The sequence below is a fragment of the Lichenostomus cassidix genome, chromosome 22 (genome assembly GCF_008360975.1).
Source record: "Lichenostomus cassidix isolate B80296 chromosome 22, HeHo_3.0, whole genome shotgun sequence".
Lineage (NCBI taxonomy): Eukaryota > Metazoa > Chordata > Aves > Passeriformes > Meliphagidae > Lichenostomus > Lichenostomus cassidix.
In genome coordinates this window covers 3,529,174-3,550,202 of record NC_139502.1, presented here as the reverse complement: position 1 = coordinate 3,550,202, position 21,029 = coordinate 3,529,174, and the positions used below count along the sequence as shown (strand labels likewise).

Below are 21,029 nucleotides of genomic sequence, written 5' to 3'. Positions count from 1 at the left end.
CGGGGTGTGTTTGGGGTTTATGGGGTTTCTGGGATTCAAACACTCAGGCACAAGGAGATCCAGAACATGGGTATGGGGTTTTTGGTATTTATGGGGTCAAGAAACACCTGGGGATTAGGAGATCCAGAACATGAGTATGGGGTTTTGGGATTTATGGGATTCTCAAACACTCAGGGATTAGGAGACCCAGAACATGGGTATGGTGTTTTTTGGGATTTATGGGGTTAACAAACAGCCAGGGATTTGGGGACAAGGAGATCCAGAACATGGGTATGGGGTTTTGGGGTTTATGGGATAAACAAACACTCAGGGATTAGGAGATCCAGAACATGGGTACGGGGTGTGTTTGGGGTTTATGGGGTCAATAAACGCCTGGGAATGGTTTGAGACTGGGGGACAGGGAGATCCAGAACATGGGTATGGGGTTTTTGGGGTTCCTGGATTCACAAACACTCGGGGAGAAGGAGATCCAGAACATGGGTAGGGGTTTTTTTGGGATTTATGGGGTTCCTGGACACCTGGGAATGGTTTGGGGTTTGGGATAAGGAGATCCAGAGCATGGGTATGGGGTTTGTTTGGGGTTTATGGGGTTGACAAACAGCCAGGGATTTGGGGAGAAGGAGATCCAGAACATGGGTACGGGGTTTTGGGATTTACATGGTTAACAAACACTCAGGGATAAGGAGATCCAGAACATGGGTATGGGATTTTGGGATTTACGGGATTCCTGGGGTTAACAAACAGTCAGGGACAAGGAGATACCGAGCATGGGTATGGGCTTTTGGGATTTATGGGATTAACAAACACCCAGGGATTTGGGGACAAGGAGATCCAGAACATGGGTATGAGGTTTGTTGGGGTTTATGGGGTTAACAAACAGCCAGGGATAAGGAGATCCAGAACATGGGTACGGGGTTTGTTTGGGATTTATGGGGTTAAGAAACAGCCAGGGACTTGGGGACAAGGAGATCCAGAACATGGGTATGGGGTTTTTTGGGATTTATGGGATTCCTGGACACCTGGGAATGGTTTGAGACTGGGGAACAAGGAGATCCAGAGTATGGGTATGGGGTTTTGGGATTTTTGGGGTTCCCAAACACTGGGCATTTGGCGAGTAGGAGATCCAGAACATGGGTACGGCATTTTCAGGATTTATGGGATTTCTGGACACCTGGGAATGGTCTGAGACTGGGGGAGAAGGAGATCCAGGATATGGGTATGGGTATTTTGGGATTTACGGGATTCCTGGGGTTAACAAACACTCGGGGACAAGGAGATAGAGAGCATGGGTATGGGCTTTTGGGATTTATGGGGTTAACAAACAGCCAGGGACTCAGGGATTAGGAGATCCAGAACATGGTTATGGGGTTTTTGGGGTTTATGGGATTCTTGTACAGCACTAAATTCCATCCCCTGTTCCCCCAGATGACAACATCGACGAGACCTATGGGGTCAACGTGCAGTTCGAGTCTGACGAGGAGGTAGGGATGGGGCTGGGGGGCTCCTGCTATCCCATTTTCCTTATGGGACTACTTTTATCCCATTTTCCTCTGTCCCATTTCCTTCTTGGGATCCCATTTATCCCCTTTTCCTTTATCCCATTCTTCTCATAGGATCCCATTTATCCCTTTTTCCTCTGTCCCATTCCCCTCACGAGATCACCTCGATCCCATTTTCCTTATGGAACTACCTTTATCCCATTATTCCCCTTTATCCCATTTCCCCTTTATCCCATTCCCATTTATCCCATTTCCCTTTATCCCATTTCCTTCCGTCCCATTTTCCTCACAAAACCACTTTTAGCCCATTTTCTGCTGTCCTGTTTTCCTCATGGGACCCCATTTATCCCATTTTCCCATTATTCTCTCTCCCATATTCATCACATTAATCTTTTTCTTATTATTTTCTATTTCATATTTATCCAATTTTCCTGTTATTCTCTATCCTACATTTATCCTGTTTATGGCATTTTCCTGTTTTTCCCATTTTCCTGTTACCTTCTATCCCATATTTATCTTATTTTCCTATTTTTCATATTATCCCATTTTGCCGTTATTCTCTAACCCATATTTATCCCATTTTCATCCCATGATTATCTCATTTTTTGCATTATCCCGTTTTCACATTTTCCCTTTATTCTCTAACTCGTATTTATCATATTTATCATGTTTATCGTATTTATCATATTTATCCCATTTTCTTGTTATTCTCTATCCCATATTTGTCCCATTTTCCCGTTATGCTCTATCCTGTATTTTTGATGTTTATCACATTTTCTCATTATCCTCTATCCCATTTTTATCCCATTATCCCCCATTTTAATCTGATTTTTATCCCATATTTATCCCCCGTTAACCCCATATTTATCCCCTATTTATTCCCCCTGTACCCCATATTTATCCTGTTTTCATCCCGTTTGTTTTCATCCCGTTTGTTTTCATCCCGTTTGTTTTCATCCCGTTTGTTTTCATCCCGTTTGTTTTCATCCCGTTTTCTTGTTATTCTCTATCCCATATTTATCCCATTTTTTGCATTATCCCATTTTCCTATTATTTCTTATCACGTATTAATCACATTTATCATATTTATCCCATTTTCCCATTATTTTCTATCCCACATTAATCCCATTATCCTGTCACTCTCTATCCCATATTTCTCCCATTTTCCTGTCATGCTCTATCCCATATTTTTGATGTTTATCCCGTTTTCATCCCGTTTTCATCCCGTTTTCATCCCGTTTTCATCCCGTTTTCATCCCGTTTTCATCCCGTTTTCATCCCGTTTTCATCCCGTTTTCATCCCGTTTTCATCCCGTTTTCATCCCGTTTTCATCCCGTTTTCATCCCGTTTTCCTGTTATTCTCTATCCTGTTTTCATCCCATTTTTTGCATTTTCCCATTTTCCTATTATCTCTATCCCGTATTTATCACATTTATCATATTTATCATATTTATCCCATTATCCTCTATCCCACATTAATCCCATTATCCTGTCACTCTCTATCCCATATTTCTCTCATTTTCCTGCCATGCTCTATTCCATATTTTTGATGTTTATCCCCTTTTCTCATTATTTTTATCCCGTTTTTATCCCGTTTTTATCCCCTTTTTTTTCCTGTTATCCTCCATCCCGTTTGTTTTCATCCCGTTTTCTTGTTATTCTCTATCCCGTTTTCATCCCATTTTTTGCATTATCCCATTTTCCCATTTTCCTATTATCTCTATCCCGTATTTATCACGTTTATCATATTTATCCCATTTTCCCATTATTGTCTATCCCACATTAATCCCATTATCCCATTATCCTCTATCCCATATTTCTCCCATTTTTCTGTCATGCTCTATTTCATAGTTTTGATGTTTATCCTCTTTTCTCATTATTCTCTATCCCATATTTTGTCCCATATTTTGTCCCATATTATTTTATCCCATATTTTATTTTATCCCATATTTATTCAATATTTTATTTTATCCCATATTTTACTTTGTCCCATATTGATCCCATATTTTATCTGATATTTTATCTCATATTTTACCCCATATTTTATTTTATCCCATATTTATTCCATATTTTATTTTATCCCATATTTTGTTTTATCCCGTATTTTATCCCATATTTTATCCCCCATTTCTCCCACATTTTTCCCATTTCCCCACCCCGCTCCAGCTCTTCCCAGCAGGGGATTTTTCTGGGATGTCCTTTCCCAGCCCGGGTGGGATTTAGGGCTTTAATCCCAAATAATTTCAGTAATCCCATTAATCCCATTAATCCCAATAATCCTGTGGGGACAGCTGGGGACACTGGGATTGTGTGGGACAGGGAGGGGGAGTGGGGGAACAGCGGGATTGGGATTGGGGGAAAGAGGGGTGAGAAGGGAATTTTATGGGGAAAAAATGGATGGAAATGGGATTTTGGAGGGAAAAAAGGGATAAAAGGGGATTTTATGGGGGAAAAAAAGGGGTAAAAATGGGATTTTTGGTGGGAAAAGTAGGATATAAAAAGGATTTTTTGGGAGAAAGAGGGATAAAAAGGGGATTTTGGAGGGAAAAATGGGATAAAAATGGGATTTTGGCAGAAAAAAGGGATAAAAATGGGATTTTGGACAGGAAAATGGATAAAATTGGAATTTTGGGAGGAAAATGGGATAAAAAGAGGATTTTTGGGGGAAAAGAGAGATAAAAAGGGGATTTTGGAGGGAAAAGTAGAATAACAAGGGGATTTTGGGGGAAAAGAGGGATAAAAAGGGGATTTTGGGGGAAAAGAGGGAGAAAAAGGGGATTTTGGAGGAAAAAAAGGGATAAAAGGGGATTTTTGGGGGTAAGAGACCGGAAAAAATGGGATTTTGGGGGAAAAGAGGAATGAAAAGGGGATTTTGAAGAGAAAAGAGAGATAAAAAGAGGATTTTTTGAGGCAAATCCTGAAATATCCCATCAGGAAACTTGACAGGTGGGGAGGAAAAGGATAAAAAGGAGATTTTTGGAGGGAAAAAAGGGGTAAAATTGGAATTTTTGGCTGAAAAAAATGGATGAAAAGGGGACTTTTGGAGGAAAACAGATATAAAATTCGGATTTTTGGATGAAAAACAGATGAAATTGGGAGTTTTTGGAGGAAAAAAGGGATAAAAATGGGATCTTTGGGTAAAAATGGGGATAAAAAGGGGGACTTTTGGAGGAAAAAAGGAAAAAACTGGAATTTTTTGATAGAAGAGGGATAAAAATGGGATTTTTGGCTTAAAAACAGGAATAAAAATGGGATTTTCGGATGAAAAACAGGGATAAAATTGGGATTTTTGGAGGAAAAAAAACCCCTGAGATTTTGGATGAAAAATGATAAAATTGGGATTTTGGGGTAAAAAACAAAGATAAAAATGGGATTTTTGGTTAATAAAAGGGATAAAAATGGGATTTTTGGATGAACACCAGGGAAAAATTGGGATTTTTGGAGGAAAAACAGGGATAAAAAATAGGGATGAAAATGGGAATTTTGGGAGGAAAAAGGGGATAAAAATGGGATTTTTAGATTACAAAATGGATAAAAATGGGATTTTTGAGAAAAAACTGGTAAAATTGGGAATTTTGGAGGAAAAGCAGGGATAAAAATGGGAGTTTTGGATTAAAAAAAGGATAAAAATGGGATTTTTAGAAGGGAAAAACGGGATTTTTGGATGAAAAAATGGGAATTTTGGGAGGAAAAATGGGGCTAAAATAAAGTGGGAATTTTGGGAGGAAAAACAGGGATAAAAATGGGAATTTGAGAGGAAAAACATGGATAAAAATGGTATGAAAATGGGATTTTTGGAGAAAAAATAGGGATAAAAAACAAGGATAAAAAATGGGAATTTTGGGAGGAAAAAGGTATAAAAATGGAATCTTTGGAGGAAAAACAGGGATAGAATTGGAATTTTTGGATGAAATACAGGTAAAAATGGGATTTTTGGAGGACAAAAGGGATAAAAATGGGATTTTTGGAAGGGAAAAGCGGGATTTTTGGATTAAAAAAATGGGGAATTTTGGGAGGAAAAACAGAGATAAAAAGCAGGGATGAAAACGGGATTATTGGAGGAAAAAAGGTATAAAAATGGGATTTTTTGATAAAAAAATGGATAAAAATGGGATTTTTGGAAGGGAAAAAAGGGATTTTTGGATGAAAAAATGGGAATTTTGGGAGGAAAAACCGGGATAAAATGGGATTTTTGAGAAAAAAACAGGGATAAAATTGGGATTTTTTGATAAAAAAATAGATAAAAACGGGATTTTTGGGATGAAAAAATGGGAATTTTGGGCGGCAAAACAGAGATAAGAAGCAGGGATGAAAATGGGATTATTGGAGGAAAAAAGGTATAAAAATGAGGTTTTTGAGGAAAAAAATGGATAAAAATGGGATTTTTGGAAGGGAAAAAAGGGATTTTTGGATGAAAAAAATGGGAATTTTGGGAGGAAAAACAGGGATAATATGGGATTTTTGAGAAAAAAACAGGGATAAAATTGGGATTTTTGGATAAAAAAGTGGATAAAAATGGGATTTTTGGAAGGGAAAAAGGGATTTTTGGATGAAAAACAGGGATAAAAAACAGGGATAAAAAAGGGAATTTTGGGAGGAAAAACAGGGATAAAAATGGGAATTTTGGAAGGGAAAAAGCGGGATTTTTGGATGAAAAAATGGGAATTTTGGGAGGAAAAATGGGGATTAAAAAATGGGAATTTTGGGAGGAAAAACAGATTTTCGGATAAAAAAATGGGGGATAAAAATCAGATTTTTGGAGGAAAAAAGGTATAAAAACGGGATTTTTGGAAGGGAAAAGCAGGATTTTTGGATGAAAAATGGGAATTTTGGCGCTAAATCCCAAATTCCCATTTCCCAGGAAGGAGACGAGGATATCTACGGCGAGGTTCGGGACGAGGCGTCGGATGAGGACCTGGAGGGGGACGAGGCTGTGGTGCGCTGCACCCTGTCTGCCAACGTGAGTCAGGGCTGGGGAATGGGAATTATGGGGGAATTCTGGGGAAATTTGGGAATTCTGGGCGAATTCGGGAATTCTGCGGGAAATTCGGGGTGGAGTTGATGTCATTTAGAGTGGAGAGAAATGTTGGAATTGTCTAGCGTTTCCAAAAATGGGGTAAATCTCTAAATTTAATCCCAAAATTCAATCCCAAAATGGGATTTTAATCCCTAAATTTAATCCCTAAATCCCTGGATTCCTGTGCCACCCTGAATTCCAATCAGGGAAATAATAGGATTTTTGGGATTTTCCAATGTGAAGTTTTGTGGGATTGGGGTGGAGTTGATGTCATTTAGGGTGGAGAAAAACCTCAAGGCTTTCCAACATCAAAATGGGGTTTAATCCCTAAAATTAATCCCTAAATCCCTAAATTGAATCCCTAAATTAAATCCCAAAATGGGGTTTAATCCCTAATTAAATCCTGAATTCCTCTTCCACCCCAAACTCCAAACCCAGGGAATAATGGGGTTTTTGGGATTTACCAGTGGGAATTTGGGAATTCTGTGGGATTTGGGGTGGAGTTGATGTCATTTAGGGTGGAGAAACACCTCAAAATTGTCCAACATCTCACAAAATGGGATTTAATCCCTAAATCTCTGAGTTTCTCTTCCACCCCAAACTCCAAACACAGGGAAATAAGGGGGTTTTTGGGATTTCCCAAATGAAGGAAATTTGGGAATTCTGTGGGATTTGGGTGGAGTTAATGTCATTTAGGGTGGAGAGAAACTTTGGAATTGTCCAACATTAAAATGGGATTTAATCCCAAAAAGCTTCCATTCCACCCAACCTCCACCCCCTCAAAACCCGGGGAATAACAGGATTTTTTTGGGAATTTTTGGGGGGTTTGGGGGATTTTTTGAGGGATTTTTTGGGGGATTTTTAAATTTTTTTTTAATTTTGCGGGTTTTTTTGGATTTTGGGATTTCTTGGGGATGTTCTGAGGAATTTTTTTATTTGGGGGGATTTTTTAAAGGTTTTTTTTGATTTTTGGGGATTTTGGGGATTTTTGGATTTTTGGATTGTTTTTGGTATCTTTTTGGGTTTTTAATTTTTTTATTTTTGGGATTTTTTTGGATTTTTGGGATTTTTAATTTTTTTTTTAAATTAAAAAATTGTGATTTAAAAAAAAAAATTTTTTAAAAATTTTTGGTGGATTTTTTTTTTTTTTGGGGATTTAAAAAAATATTTTAAATTTTTTTTTAAAATTTTTTGTGATTTCTCTGGGCTTCCCCAGCTGGTGGCCTCGGGGGAGCTGATGAGCTCCAAGAAGAAGGATCTGCACCCGCGGGACATCGACGCCTTCTGGCTGCAGAGACAGCTCAGCCGCTTCTACGACGATGCCATCGTGTCCCAGAAAAAGGCTGACGAGGTCCTGGAGATCCTCAAGGTCTGGGAGCTCAAAATTCGGGATGTTTTCCGTCAGAAAAACGGGAATTTGGGACAAAATTTGTGGGTTTTTTCTTCCGTTAAATGGGATTTTGGCGTTTTAATTCGGAAAAGGGAGAGCTTCGGGATTGGTTTGGATTCCCAGGGATCTCCTGATGGGAATGTGGTGGAGTTTCCTGGGAGATCCTCAAAATTTGGGATAGTTTTCCTTCGGAAAAGTGGGAATTTGGGCCAAAATTTAGTGCTTTTTGTTCTGTTGAATGGGATTTTGGCATTTTGATTTGGGAACTGGAGAAGGTTGGGATTGGTTTTGATTCCCAGGGATTTCCTAGTGGGAATGTGGTGGAGTTTCCTGGGAGATCCTCAAAAATTGGGATGTTTTCAGTCCAAAAAGTGTGAATTTGGGTCAAAATTTGTGTTCATTTCATTTAGTTAGATGGGATTTTGGCTGAACTGGAGAACTTTGGGATTGATTTTGATTCCCAGGGATTTCCTGGTGGGAGTGTGGTGGAGTTTCCTGGGAGATCATCCAGATCCTTGGGATTTGGGAATATTTTTCCATCCAAAAACCAGGAATTTGACTCAAAACTTAGTGTATTTTGTCCTGTTAAATGGGATTTTGGCATTTTAATTTGGGTACTGGAGAAGTTTGGGTTGGTTTTGCTTCCAAAGGATTTCCTGATGGGAATGTGGTAGAGTTTCCTAGGAGATCCTCAAGGTCCATGAGCTCGAAATTCGGGAAGTTTTCCATCAGAAAAACGGGAATTTGAGTCAAAATTTGTGGGTTTTTTCTTCCGTTAAATGGGATTTTGGCGTTTTAATTCGGAAAAGGGAGAGCTTCGGGATTGGTTTGGATTCCCAGGGATCTCCTGATGGAAATGTGGTGGAGTTTCCTGGGAGATCCTCAAAATTTGGGATAGTTTTCCTTCGGAAAAGTGGGAATTTGGGCCAAAATTTAGTGATTTTTGTTCTGTTAAATGGGATTTTGGCATTTTGATTTGGGAACTGGAGAAGGTTGGGATTGGTTTTGATTCCCAGGGATTTCCTAGTGGGAATGTGGTAGAGTTTCCTAGGAGATCATCCAGATCATCAAAATCTGGGATGTTTTCTGTTGGAAAAATGGGAGTTTGGGTCAAAATTTATGTGTTTTGTTGTGTTAAATGTGATTTTGGCTGAACTGGAGAAGGTTGGGGTTGGTTTTGATTCTTAGGGATTTCCCAATGGGAATGTGGTGGAGTTTCCTAGGAGATCCTCAAGGTTGGTGAGCTCAGAGCCTCAAAATCCAGGATGGTTTCTGTCAGAAAAATGGGAATTTGGGTCAAAATTTAGTGCATTTTTTCTGTTAAATGGGATTTTGGCCAAACTGGAGAAGGTTGGGTTTCCCGATGGGAATGTGGTGGAGTTTCCTGGGAGATGATCCAGATCCTCAAAATTTGGGATGTTTTTCCATCTAAAAAGTGGGAATTGGCCTCAAAACCCATTCTGGGTGTTTCGTCCCGTTAAATGGAATTTTGGCCGAACTGGAGAAGGTTGGGATTGGTTTTGATTCCCAGGGATTTCCCAATGGGAATGTGGTGGAGTTTCCTGGGAGTTCCTCAAGGTTGGTGAGCTCAGAACCACGAAATCCGGGATGGTTTCTGTTGCAAAAATGGGAATTTGGGTCAAAATTTGTGGGTTTTATGTCATGTTAAATGGGATTTTTGCGTTTTAATTTGGGTGCTGGAGAAGGTTGGGGTTGGTTTTGATTCCCAGGGATTCTCCTGATAGGAATGTGGTGGAGTTTCCTGGGAGGTCTTCCAGATCATCAAAATCTGGGATGTTTTCTGTTAGAAAAGTGGGAATTTGGGTCAAAATCTAGTGCGTTTTGTTCTTTTAAATGGGATTTTGGCATTTTAATTTGGGTGCTGGAGAAGGTTGGGATTGGTTTTGATTCCCAGGCATTTCCTAGTGGGATTGTGGTGGAGTTTCCTTGGAGATCCTCACAATTTGGGATGGTTTGTGTCGGAAAAATGGGAATTTGGGTCAAAATTCATGGGCTTTTGGTCATGTTAAATGGGATTTTGGCCGAACTGGAGAAGGTTGGGGTTGGTTTTGATTCTCAGGGATCTCCCAATAGGAATGTGGTAGAGTTTCCCAGGAGATCATCCAGATCATCAAAATCTGGGATGTTTTCTGTTGGAAAAATGGGAGTTTGGATCAAAAGTTATGGGTTTTGTTGTGTTAAATGTGATTTTGGTGTTTTAATTTGGGAACTGGAGAAGATTGGGTTGGGTTTGATTCCCAGGGATTTCCCGATGGGAATGTTGGTTTCTGATGGAGTTTCCTAGGAGATCCTCCAGATCCTCAAAATTTGGGATGTTTTCAGTCCAAAAAGTGGGAGTTTGGGTCAAAATTTATTGTTTTTTGTCGTTTTAAATGGGATTTTGGCCAAACTGGAGAAGGTTGGGGTTGGTTTTGATTCTCAGGGATTTCCCAGTGGGAATGTGGTGGAGTTTCCTGGGAGTTCCTCAAGGTTGGTGAGCTCGGAACATGGAAATTTGGGATGTTTTCTGTCGGAAAAACGGGAATTTGGGTCAAAATTTGTGGGTTTTTGGTCATGTTAAATGGGATTTTGGCTGAACTGGGGAAGGTTGGATTGGTTTTGATTCCCAGGGATCTCCTGGTGGGAATGTGGTGGAGTTTCCTGGGAGATCTTCCAGATCCTCAAAATTTGGGATGTTTTTCAATCTAAAAAGTGGGAATTGGCCTCAAAACCCATTCTGTGTGCTTCGTCCCATGAAATGGGATTTTGGCCGAACTGGAGAAGTTTGGGGTTGGGTTTGATTCCCAATGGGAATGTGGTGGAGTTTGCAGGGAAATCCTCCAGAGCCTCAAAATCCGGGGTGGTTTCTGTCTGAAAAGTGGGAATTTGGGTCAAAATTTGGTGGTTTTTGTCATGTTAAATGGGATTTTGGCTAAACTGGAGAGCTTTGGGATTGGTTTTGATTCCCAGGGATTTCCTGGTGGGAATGTGGTGGAGTTTCCTGGGAGATCATCCAGATCCTTGGGATTTGGGAATATTTTTCCATCCAAAAACCAGGAATTTGACTCAAAACTTAGTGTATTTTGTCCTGTTAAATGGGATTTTGGCATTTTAATTTGGGTACTGGAGAAGTTTGGGTTGGTTTTGCTTCCAAAGGATTTCCTGATGGGAATGTGGTAGAGTTTCCTAGGAGATCCTCAAGGTCTGGGAGCTCGAAATTTGGGAAGTTTTCCATCAGAAAAACGGGAATTTGGGTCAAAAGTTATGGGTTTTGTTCTGTTAAATGGGATTTTGACATTTTAATTTGGAAAAGGGAGAGCTTCGGGATTGGTTTTGATTCCCAGGGATCTCCTGATGGAAATGTGGTGGAGTTTCCTGGGAGATCCTCAAAATTTGGGATGGTTTTCCTTCGGAAAAGTGGGAATTTGGGCCAAAATTTAGTGCTTTTTGTTCTGTTGAATGGGATTTTGGCAATTTGATTTGGGAACTGGAGAAGGTTGGGATTGGTTTTGATTCCCAGGGATTTCCTAGTGGGAATGTGGTAGAGTTTCCTAGGAGATCATCCAGATCATCAAAATCCGGGATGTTTTCTGTTGGAAAAATGGGAGTTTGGGTCAAAATTTATGTGTTTTGTTGTGTTAAATGTGATTTTGGCTGAACTGGGGAAGGTTGGGGTTGGTTTTGATTCCCAGGGATTTCCCAATGGGAACATAGTGGAGTTTCCTGGGAGATCCTCAAGGTCAGTGAGCTCGGAACATGGAAATTTGGGATGTGTTGTGTTGGAAAAACAGGAATTTGGGTCAAAATTCATGGGTTTTTTTCTTCCGTTAAATGTGATTTTGGCCGAACTGGAGAAGGTTGGGGTTGGTTTTGATTCCCAGGCATTTCCCAATGGGAATGTGGTGGAATTTCCTGGGAGGTGCTCAAAATCTGGGATGGTTTTCCATCAGAAAAGTGGGAATTTGGACTCAAAATTCCTTCTGTTTTTCTTCATCCCATTAAATGGGATTTTGGCCAAACTGGAGAAGGTTGGGGTTGGTTTTGATTCCCAGGGATTTCCCAATGGGAACATAGTGGAGTTTCCTGGGAGATCCTCAAGGTTGGTGAGCTCAGAACATGAAAATTTGGGATGTTTTCTGTCAGAAAGACAGGAATTTGGGTCAAAAGTTATGGGTTTTATGTCATGTTAAATGGGATTTTGGTGTTTTAATTTGGGAACTGGAGAAGGTTGGGATTTCTCAATGGGAATGTGGTGGAGTTTCCTGGGAGATCCTTGAAATTTGGGATGTTTTGTGTCGGAAAAATGGGAATTTGGATCAAAATTTGTGGTTTTTTTCTTCCGTTAAATGGGATTTTGGCCAAACTGGAGAAGATTTGGGTTGGTTTTGGTTCCCAGGCATTTCCTAGTGGGATTGTGGTGGAGTTTCCTTGGAGATCCTCAAAATTTGGGATGGTTTGTGTCGGAAAAATGGGAATTTGGGTCAAAATTCATGGGCTTTTGGTCATGTTAAATGGGATTTTGGCCAAACTGGAGAAGTTTGGGTTGGGTTTGGTTCCAAAGGATTCTCCTGATGGGAATGTGGTGGAGTTTCCTAGGAGATCCTCAAAATTCAGGATGTTTTTCCTTTGCAAAAGTGGGAATTTGGGTCAAAATTTAGTGTATTTTGTTGTGTAAAATGGGATTTTGGCGTTTTCATTTGGGAACTGGAGAAGTTTGGGGTTGGTTTTGATTCCAAGGGATCTCCTAGTGGGAATGTGGGTTTGTGGTGGAGTTTCCTAGGAGATCCTTGGGGTTTGGGAATATTTTTCCATCCAAAAAGCGGAAATTGGCCTCAAAATTCCTTCCGTTGTCATCCTATTAAATGTGATTTTGGCCAAACTGGGGAACCTTGGGTTGGTTTTGGTTCCCAGGGATCTCCTGGTGGGATTGTGGTGGAGTTTCCTAGGAGATCCTCCAGATTCTCAAAATTTGGGATGTTTTTCCATCTAAAAATTGGGAATTTGGGTCAAAATTTAGTGCATTTTGTTCTGTTAAATGGGATTTTGGTTGAACCAGAGAAGGTTGGGATTGGTTTTGATTCCCAGGGATTTCCCGATGGGAATGTGGTGGAGTTTCCTGGGAAATCCTCAAAATCTGGGATGTTTTCTGTTGGAAAAATGGGAATTTGGGTCAAAATTTATGTGTTTTTGGTCATTTTAAATGGGATTTTGGCATTTTGATTTGGGAACTGGAGAAGGTTGGAATTGGTTTTGATTCCCAGGGATTTCCTGATGAAAATATGGTGGAGTTTCCTAGGAAATCCTCAAAATCTGGGATATTTTTCCATCTAAAAAGTGGGAATTTGGGTCAAAATTCCTTGTTTTTCTTCATCCCATTACATGGAATTTTGGCCAATCTGGAGAAGGTTGGGATTTGTTTTAATTCCCAGAGATCTCCTGATGGGAATATCATGGAGTTTCCTGGAGATCCTCCTCCATGGAGATCCTGGTGTGGAAAACTGGGAATTGAGGAGGCTGGGATTGTTTTCCAGGCTCCAGGATTGGTTTTCCAGGAATTTTTTCCTTCTCAGAGCTTCTCCAGGACCTTTCCCAGGATATTTGCAGCCTGAGAGTTTTGCTGAACTTATCCAGATAAGGAAAAAATGGGAAAAGGGAATTGGGAGCCAGGAAAAGCAGCTTTTTTGGGAAATTTGGCATCAGGAAAAACAGCTAGTTTTGGAAATTCAGGCCAAGGAAAAATCAGATTTTTCTGGGAAATTGGGCATCAGGAAAATCAGATTTTTCTGGGAAATTTGGCATCAGGAAAATCAGATTTTCTGGGAAATTTGGCATCAGGAAAAGCAGCTATTTTTGGGAAATTTGGCATCAGGAAAAGCAGATTGCCTGGGAAATCAGGGATCAGGAAAAGCAGTTTTTCTGGGAAATTAAGGACAAAGAAAAGCAGCTATTTTTGGAAATTAAGGACAAGGAAAATCAGATTTTCTGGGAAATTTCCCATCAGGAAAAACAGCTTTTTTGGGCAATTTGACACCAGAAAAAACAGCTTTTCTGGGAAATTCCCATCCTGAGACACAACCCTCCTTTTCCTGAGCTCACCCCTCATTTCCCCTGATTTTCCCCCGAACATTCCATGATTTTCCCCTGAACATTTCCTGATTTTCCCCTGAACATTTCCTGATTTTCCCTTGAACATTCCCTGATTTTCCCCTGAACATTCCATGTGGTTTCCCCTCAACATTCCATGTGTTTTCCCCTCAACATTCCACGTTTTTCCCCTCAACATTCCATGTTTTTTCCCCTCAACATTCCATGATTTTCCCCCTGAACATTCCCTGATTTTCCCCTGAACATTCCACGTTTTTCCCCTCAACATTCCATGTTTTTTCCCCTGAGCATTCCATGATTTTCCCCCTGAACATTCCCTGGTTTTCCCCTGAACATTCCACGTTTTTCCCCTGAACATTCCACGTTTTTCCCCTCAACATTCCATGTGTTTTCCCCTCAACATTCCATGGTTTTCCCCTCAACATTCCATGGTTTTCCCCTCAACATTCCATGGTTTTTCCCCTGAACATTCCCTGATTTTCCCTGAACATTCCCTGATTTTCCCCTGAACATTCCCTGGTTTTCCCCTGAACATTCCCTGGTTTTCCCCTGAACATTCCCTGGTTTCCCCCTCAACATTCCACGTTTTTCCCCTCAACATTCCACATTATTCCCCTGAACATTCCACGTTTTTCCCCTCAACATTCCACGTTTTTCCCCTCAACATTCCACGTTATTCCCCTGAACATTCCACGTTTTTCCCCTCAACATTCCACGTTTTTCCCCTCAACATTCCACGTTTTTCCCCTCAACATTCCACGTTTTTCCCCTCAACATTCCACGTTTTTCCCCTCAACATTCCACGTTTTTCCCCTCAACATTCCCTGATTTCCCCTGAACATTCCATGTTTTTCCCGTTTTCCCAGACGGCCAGTGACGATCGGGAATGTGAGAACCAGCTGGTGCTGCTGCTGGGCTTCAACACCTTCGACTTCATCAAGGTGCTGCGGCAGCACCGCATGATGAGTGAGTCACTGCCTTGTCCCCTGGTTTTCCCCATTTTTTCCTTACTTTTTCCCTTTTTTCCCCTATTTATTTTCCCCCTATTTTTTCCCTATTTATTTTCCCCCCTAATTTCCCCCCTATTTGTTCCCTATGGTTTCCCCTATGGTTTCCCCCCTGGTTTCCTATTTTCCCCATTTATTTTTCCTATTTTCCCCCATTTTCACCCTATTTATTTTCCCTGTTTTCCCCCTATTTTCCCCTGTTTTTTCCTTTTTATTTCCCTTTCCCCCTATATTATTTCCCCCTATATTATTTCTATATTATTTCCCTATATTATTTTCCCCTATATTATTTTCCCCCTATTTTCCCCCTATTTTTTTCCCTTTCCCCATTTTCTTCCCCCATTTTTCTTCCCCCTATTTATTTTTTCCCTATTATTTTTTCCCTATTTTCCCCCCATTTTTCCCCTATTTTCCCTTTTTTTCCTGGTTTTCCCGGTTTTCCGATGGGATTCCAGCACGGTCCAGGTGGTGTTGGACCTGGCTGTGCTCATTTTTTGGGATTTATCCTCGTTGTTTTGAGGATTTTCCTGCTTTTCCCAGTTCTGTACTGTGCTCAGAGTGAGGCGGAGAAGGGAAAAAGGGAATTTGGTGTCAGGAAAAGCAGATTTCCTTGAAAGTTAGGAATCAGAAAAAGCAGCTTTGCTGGGAAATTAGAGTCTAGGAAAAATAGCTTTTTTGTGAAATTGGAGAGCAGGAAAAGCAGCTTTGCTGGGAAATTAGGATCAGGAAAAGCAGTTTTCCTGGGAAATTTGGTGCTGTGAAAAGTAGCTTTAATGGGAAATTGAACACCAGGAAAAGGAATTTTTCTTGGGAAATTGGGAGCCAGAAAAAGCAACTTTCTTGTGGAATTTTCATCCTGAGAGATGATGCTCCTTTTGCTGCGATCACCCCTGATTTTTCCCTGATTTCCCCCTTATTTTTCCCTGGATTTCTCCCTTGTTTTTCCACGAATTTTCTCTGATTTCCCTGATTTCCCTGGGTTTCAGTCCTGTACTGCACACTCCTGGGCAACGCGCAGAGCGAGGCAGAGAAGGGAAAAGGAAATCGGGTGTCAGGAAAAGCAGATTTCCTGGGAAATTTGGAATCAGAAAAAGCAGCTTTTTTGGAAATTACGGACTAAGAAAAGCAGCTTTCATAGGAAATTGGACACCAGGAAAAGCAGTTTTTTGGGGAAATTAGGATCAGGAAAAGCAGCTTTTCTGGGGAGTTTTCATCCTGAGCGATGACGCTCCTTTTGCTGGGATTCCCTCTGATTTTCCCTGGATTCCCCCCTCATTCTTCCCCAAATTTTCCCTGATTTTTCCCGGATTTTCCCTGGATTTTCACACATTTTTCCCCTCATTTTTCCCTGATTTCCCTGGGTTCCAGTCCTGTACTGCACACTCCTGGCCAGCGCGCAGAGCGAGGCAGAGAAGGAGAGGATCATGGGCAAGATGGAAGCTGATCCCGAACTCGCCAAGTTCCTCTACCAGCTGCACGAGACCGAGAAGGAGGATCTCATCCGGGTCAGGGAACGGGGGTTTGGGGGGTTTGGGGGAGTTTGTGGGGTTTGATTGTGGGGGTTGGTGGAATTAGTGGGGTTGGTGGGGTCTGTGGGGTTATTGGGGTTTGGGGGTGTTTATGGGGTTAGTAGGGTTTGGGGGTTAGTGGAATTAGTGGGGTTAATGTGGTCTGTGGGGTTAATGGGGTTTGGGGGCTTAATGGGGTTTAGGGGGTTTGGGTGAGTTTGTGGGGTTTGGGGATTAGTGGAATTAGTGGGGTCTGTGGGGTCAATGGGGTCTGTGGGGTTAATGGGGTCTGTGGGGTTAATGGGGTTTGGGGGGTTAATGGGGTTTAGGGGGTTTGGGTGAGTTTGGGTGAGTTTGTGGGGTTTGGGGATTAGTGGAATTAGTGGGGTCTGTGGGGTCAATGGGGTCTGTGAGGTTTGGGATCTGTGGCGTTAGTGGAATTAGTGGGGTCTGTGGGGTTAGTTGGGTCTGGGAGATCTGTGGGGTTAATGGGTTCTGTGGGGTTAATGGGGTTTGGGGGAGTTTATGGGGTTAGTAGGGTTTGGGGGTTAGTGGAATTAGTGGAGTTTATGGGGTCTGTGGGGTTAATGGGGTTTAGGGGATTTGGGGGTTAGTGGAATTAGTGGGGTTGGTGGAGTTAGTGGGGTTAGTTATTGGGGTTTGATAGTGGGGTTTGTGAAGTTTGATAGTGGAGTTTGTGGGGTTTGTGAATGGGGTTGGTTAGTGGGGTTTGATAGTGGAGTTAGTGGGGTTTGGGGGGTTTGTGGGATTTGTGGGGTCGGTGGGGTTAGTGAGTGGAGTTAGTGGGAGTTTGTGGGGTTAGGGAGGTTAGTGGGATCTGTGGGGTTAGTGGGGTTTGATTGTGGGGTTTGTGAAGCTTGCTAGTGGGGTTTGTTAGTGGAGTTTGTGGGGTCTGTGAGTGGATTAGTGGGGTTTGTTAGTGCAGTCAATGGTGTTGGTGGGGTTTGTGGGGATTTGGGGGTTAGTGGGATTTGGTGGGGTTAGTTAGTGGAGTTAGTGGGGTTTGTTAATGGGGTTTGTGGGGTTAGTGGAGTTTGTAGGGTTTGATAGTGGAATTAGTGGGGTTTGATAGTGGAGTTTGTAGGGTTTGATAGTGGAATTAGTGGGGTTTGATAGTGGAGTTAGTGGAGTTTGTTAGTGGAGTTAGATAGTGGAACTTGTGGGATCTGTGGGGTTTGTGGGATCTGTGGGGTCTGTGGGATCGGCTGGCTGGCAGGCAGAGCTGCTGGCTCAGCTGGATTTCCCCAAATCCGTGGGAAGAACAATCCTGTCAGCATTTCCCCTTTCCCAGGAAAAGGGTTGGATCAGCGATTTCCCAGCTGGGAGCTGTTTGGGGTGAGGGGAGGTGGGAGAAGGGAGTTCGGGAGCAGGGAAATGGGAAATTTGGGATCAGGAAAAGCAGTTTTTTTGGGAGATTTGCGATCAGGAAAAGCAGTTTTTTGGGAGATTTGGGATCAGGAAAAGCAGGTTTTTTGGGAGATTTGGGATCAGGAAAAGCAGTTTTTTGGGAGATTTGGGATCAGGAAAAGCAGGTTTTTTGGGAGATTTGGGATCAGGAAAAGCAGTTTTTTTGGGAGATTTGGGATCAGGAAAAGCAGTTTTTTTGGGAGATTTGGGATCAGGAAAAGCAGGTTTTTTGGGAGATTTGGGATCAGGAAAAGCAGGTTTTTTGGGAGATTTGGGATCAGGAAAAGCAGGTTTTTGGGGAGATTTGGGATCAGGAAAAGCAGCTTTTTTGGGAGATTTGGGATCAGGAAAAGCAGCTTGTTTGGGAGATTTGGGATCAGGAAAAGCAGCTTGTTTGGGAGATTTGGGATCAGGAAAAGCAGCTTGTTTGGGAGATTTGGGATCAGGAAAAGCAGCTTGTTTGGGAGATTTGGGATCAGGAAAAGCAGCTTGTTTGGGAGATTTGGGATCAGGAAAAGCAGCTTGTTTGGGAGATTTGGACACCAGGAAAAATGGGAAATTTGGGATCAGGAAAAGCTTTCCTGGCTGTCACTTCCATAGGGCTGGAATTTGGAATTTGCACTCCCATGAGGGATTTTGGGGTTTTTGAGGAATTCACATCCCATTCCTGCTGAATTGTGGGAAAACCCCACAGGCTGTGTGGGACTGAGAGTTATCCTGGTTTGGGATAATCTGTGGGATCCCGATATTCCCAGGGGTTAAATCCCGATATTCCCAGGGGTTAAATCCCGATATTCCCAGGGGTTAAATCCCGATATTCCCAGGGGTTAAATCCCGATATTCCCTGGGGTTAAATCCCAATATTCCCATGGCTCAATCCCGATATTCCCTGGGGTTAAATCCTGATATTCCCAGAGCTCAATCCCGATATTCCCTGAGCTCAATCCCAATATTCTCAAAAATAATTCCTGATATTCCCTGAGCTCAATCCCGATATTCCCTGGGGTTAAATCCCGATATTCCCTGGGGTTAAATCCCGATATTCCCTGGGGTTAAATCCCGATATTCCCATGGCTCAGTTCTGATATTCCCAGAGCTCAATCCCAATATTCCCAAGGTTCTATCCCGATATTCCCAAGGCTCAGTCCCGATATTCCCTGGGGTTAAATCTCGATATTCCCAAAGATCAATCCCAATATTCCCTGGGGTTAAATCCCGATATTCCCGGTTCTCAATCCTGATATTCCCTGGATCTCAATCCCGATATTCCCATGGCTCAGTCCCGATATTCCCGGTTCTCAATCCCGACATTCCACAGGAGGAACGTTCCCGCCGGGAGCGCGTGCGCCAATCCCGGATGGACACTGACCTGGAGACGATGGACCTGGACCAGGGAGGAGAGGTAAATCCGTGGATTTTTCCTTAAAAATCCTCCCAGCACTGCACAGAAAGCTTTCCTGGGAAATTAGGACCAGGAAAAGGAGGTTTTTTGGGAAATTGGGAGTCAGGAAAAGTAGTTTTTTTGGGAATTTAGGGATCAGGAAAAGCAGTTTTCCTGGGAAATTGGGAGCCAGGAAAAGCAGGTTTTTGGGGAAATTTGGATCAGGAAAAGCAGTTTTTTTGTGAAATTGAGAGTTGGGAAAAGCAACTTTTTTTTGAAATTTGGCACCAGGAAAAGCAGCTTTAATGTGAAATTATTAACCAGGAAGAGAACTTTTCCTGGGAGAACGTGCATCAGGAAAAATATCTTTTTCAGGAAATTTGGATCAGGAAAAACAGTTTTCCTGGGAAATTTGGCAGCAAGAAAAGTAGCTGTTTTGGGAAATTGGGAGTCAGGAAAAGCAGCTTTTTTTGGAAATCTGGCACCAGTAAATGCAGCTTTAATGGGAAAATTAAGTCAGGAAAAGCAGCTTTCCTGCGAAATTATTAACCAGGAAAAACAGCATTTCTGGGGAATTGGGATCAAGAAAAGCAGCTTTCCTGGCGAACCTGGATCAGGAAAAGCAGCTCTTTTTGGGAAATTGGGAGCCAGTAAAACCAGTTTTAATGGGAAATTAGGGACCAGGAAAAGTAGCTTTTCTGGCAAATTGGGGATCAGGAAAAACAGCTTTTTTGGGAAATTGGGCACAGAAAAATCATCTTTCCCAGGCTATTTCCAGTGTGGTGTTTTGCTGCGCTGAGCTGTTCTCCGGATGCAGAGCCAATTCCCTAACCATTTGCAGAGCCAATTCCCTGACCATTTTCCCAAATTTCCATATTTCCGGGGTTTTCCAGGCGCTGGCCCCGCGGCAGGTGCTGGATCTGGAGGATCTGGTGTTCGCCCAGGGCAGTCACTTCATGGCCAACAAGCGCTGCCAGCTGCCCGACGGCTCCTTCCGGCGCCAGCGCAAGGGCTACGAGGAGGTGCATGTGCCAGCGCTGAAACCCAAAGCCTTCGGGGCTGACGAGGTGAGCTGGGAATGGGGAGAGCCCAAAAATGGGGGGAGACTGGGAATTGGGGTCCTGGAAAATAGTGAGAGCCTGAAAAATGGGATCCTGAAAAATGGGATCCTGAAAAATGGGATCCTGAAAAATGGGTGTGATACTGAAAAATGGATGGAAGCCTGAAAAATGGGATCCTGAAAAACTGAGGTGAGACTGGGAATTGGGGGAGACTGAGAATTGGGGTCCTGAAAAATGTGATCTTGAAAAATGGGTGTGAGCCTGAAAAATGGGATCCCTAAAAATTGATGTGATACTGAAAAATGGATGTGAGCCTGAAAAATGGGATCCTGAAAATGGGGTGAGACTGTAAATTGGGGTGAGACTGGGAATTGAGGTCCTGGAAATGGGGGTGAGACTGGGAGCTGGGGAGAGACTGGGAATTAGGGGAGACTGGAAAGTGGGGGTGATCCTGGAAATTGGGGTCCTGAAAAATAGTGTGAGCCTGAAAAATGGGATCCTGAAAATGGGTGTGAGCCCAGAAATGGGATCTTAAAAAAGGGGCGTGATACTGAAAAATGGATGTGAGCCTGAAAAATGGGATCCCTAAAAATTGGGGTGAGCCTGGAAAATGGGGTGAGCCTGGGAATTGG

The 21,029-nt window shown here is 42.3% G+C and overlaps 1 protein-coding gene across 7 annotated transcripts in view; it reads left to right on the top strand.

Annotated features, from left to right (window-relative positions):
• Window positions 1-21,029, top strand: part of SNRNP200 (small nuclear ribonucleoprotein U5 subunit 200) — a 78,963-nt gene that overhangs the window by 6,597 nt on the left and 51,337 nt on the right. For 5 of the 7 annotated variants that reach the window (XM_085080871.1, XM_085080870.1, XM_085080872.1 and 2 more), the window contains 7 exons: window positions 1,426-1,481; window positions 6,362-6,460; window positions 7,734-7,886; window positions 14,879-14,978; window positions 16,388-16,524; window positions 19,274-19,357; window positions 20,230-20,403. In XM_085080871.1, the coding sequence (XP_084936997.1) occupies window positions 1,426-1,481; window positions 6,362-6,460; window positions 7,734-7,886; window positions 14,879-14,978; window positions 16,388-16,524; window positions 19,274-19,357; window positions 20,230-20,403 (803 nt within the window). Of the gene's footprint in view, window positions 1-961; window positions 982-1,122; window positions 1,135-1,425; window positions 1,482-6,361; window positions 6,461-7,733; window positions 7,887-14,878; window positions 14,979-16,387; window positions 16,525-19,273; window positions 19,358-20,229; window positions 20,404-21,029 lie in introns of those variants that run through there. The other 2 variants (XM_085080874.1, XM_085080875.1) reach the window with 2 other exon arrangements.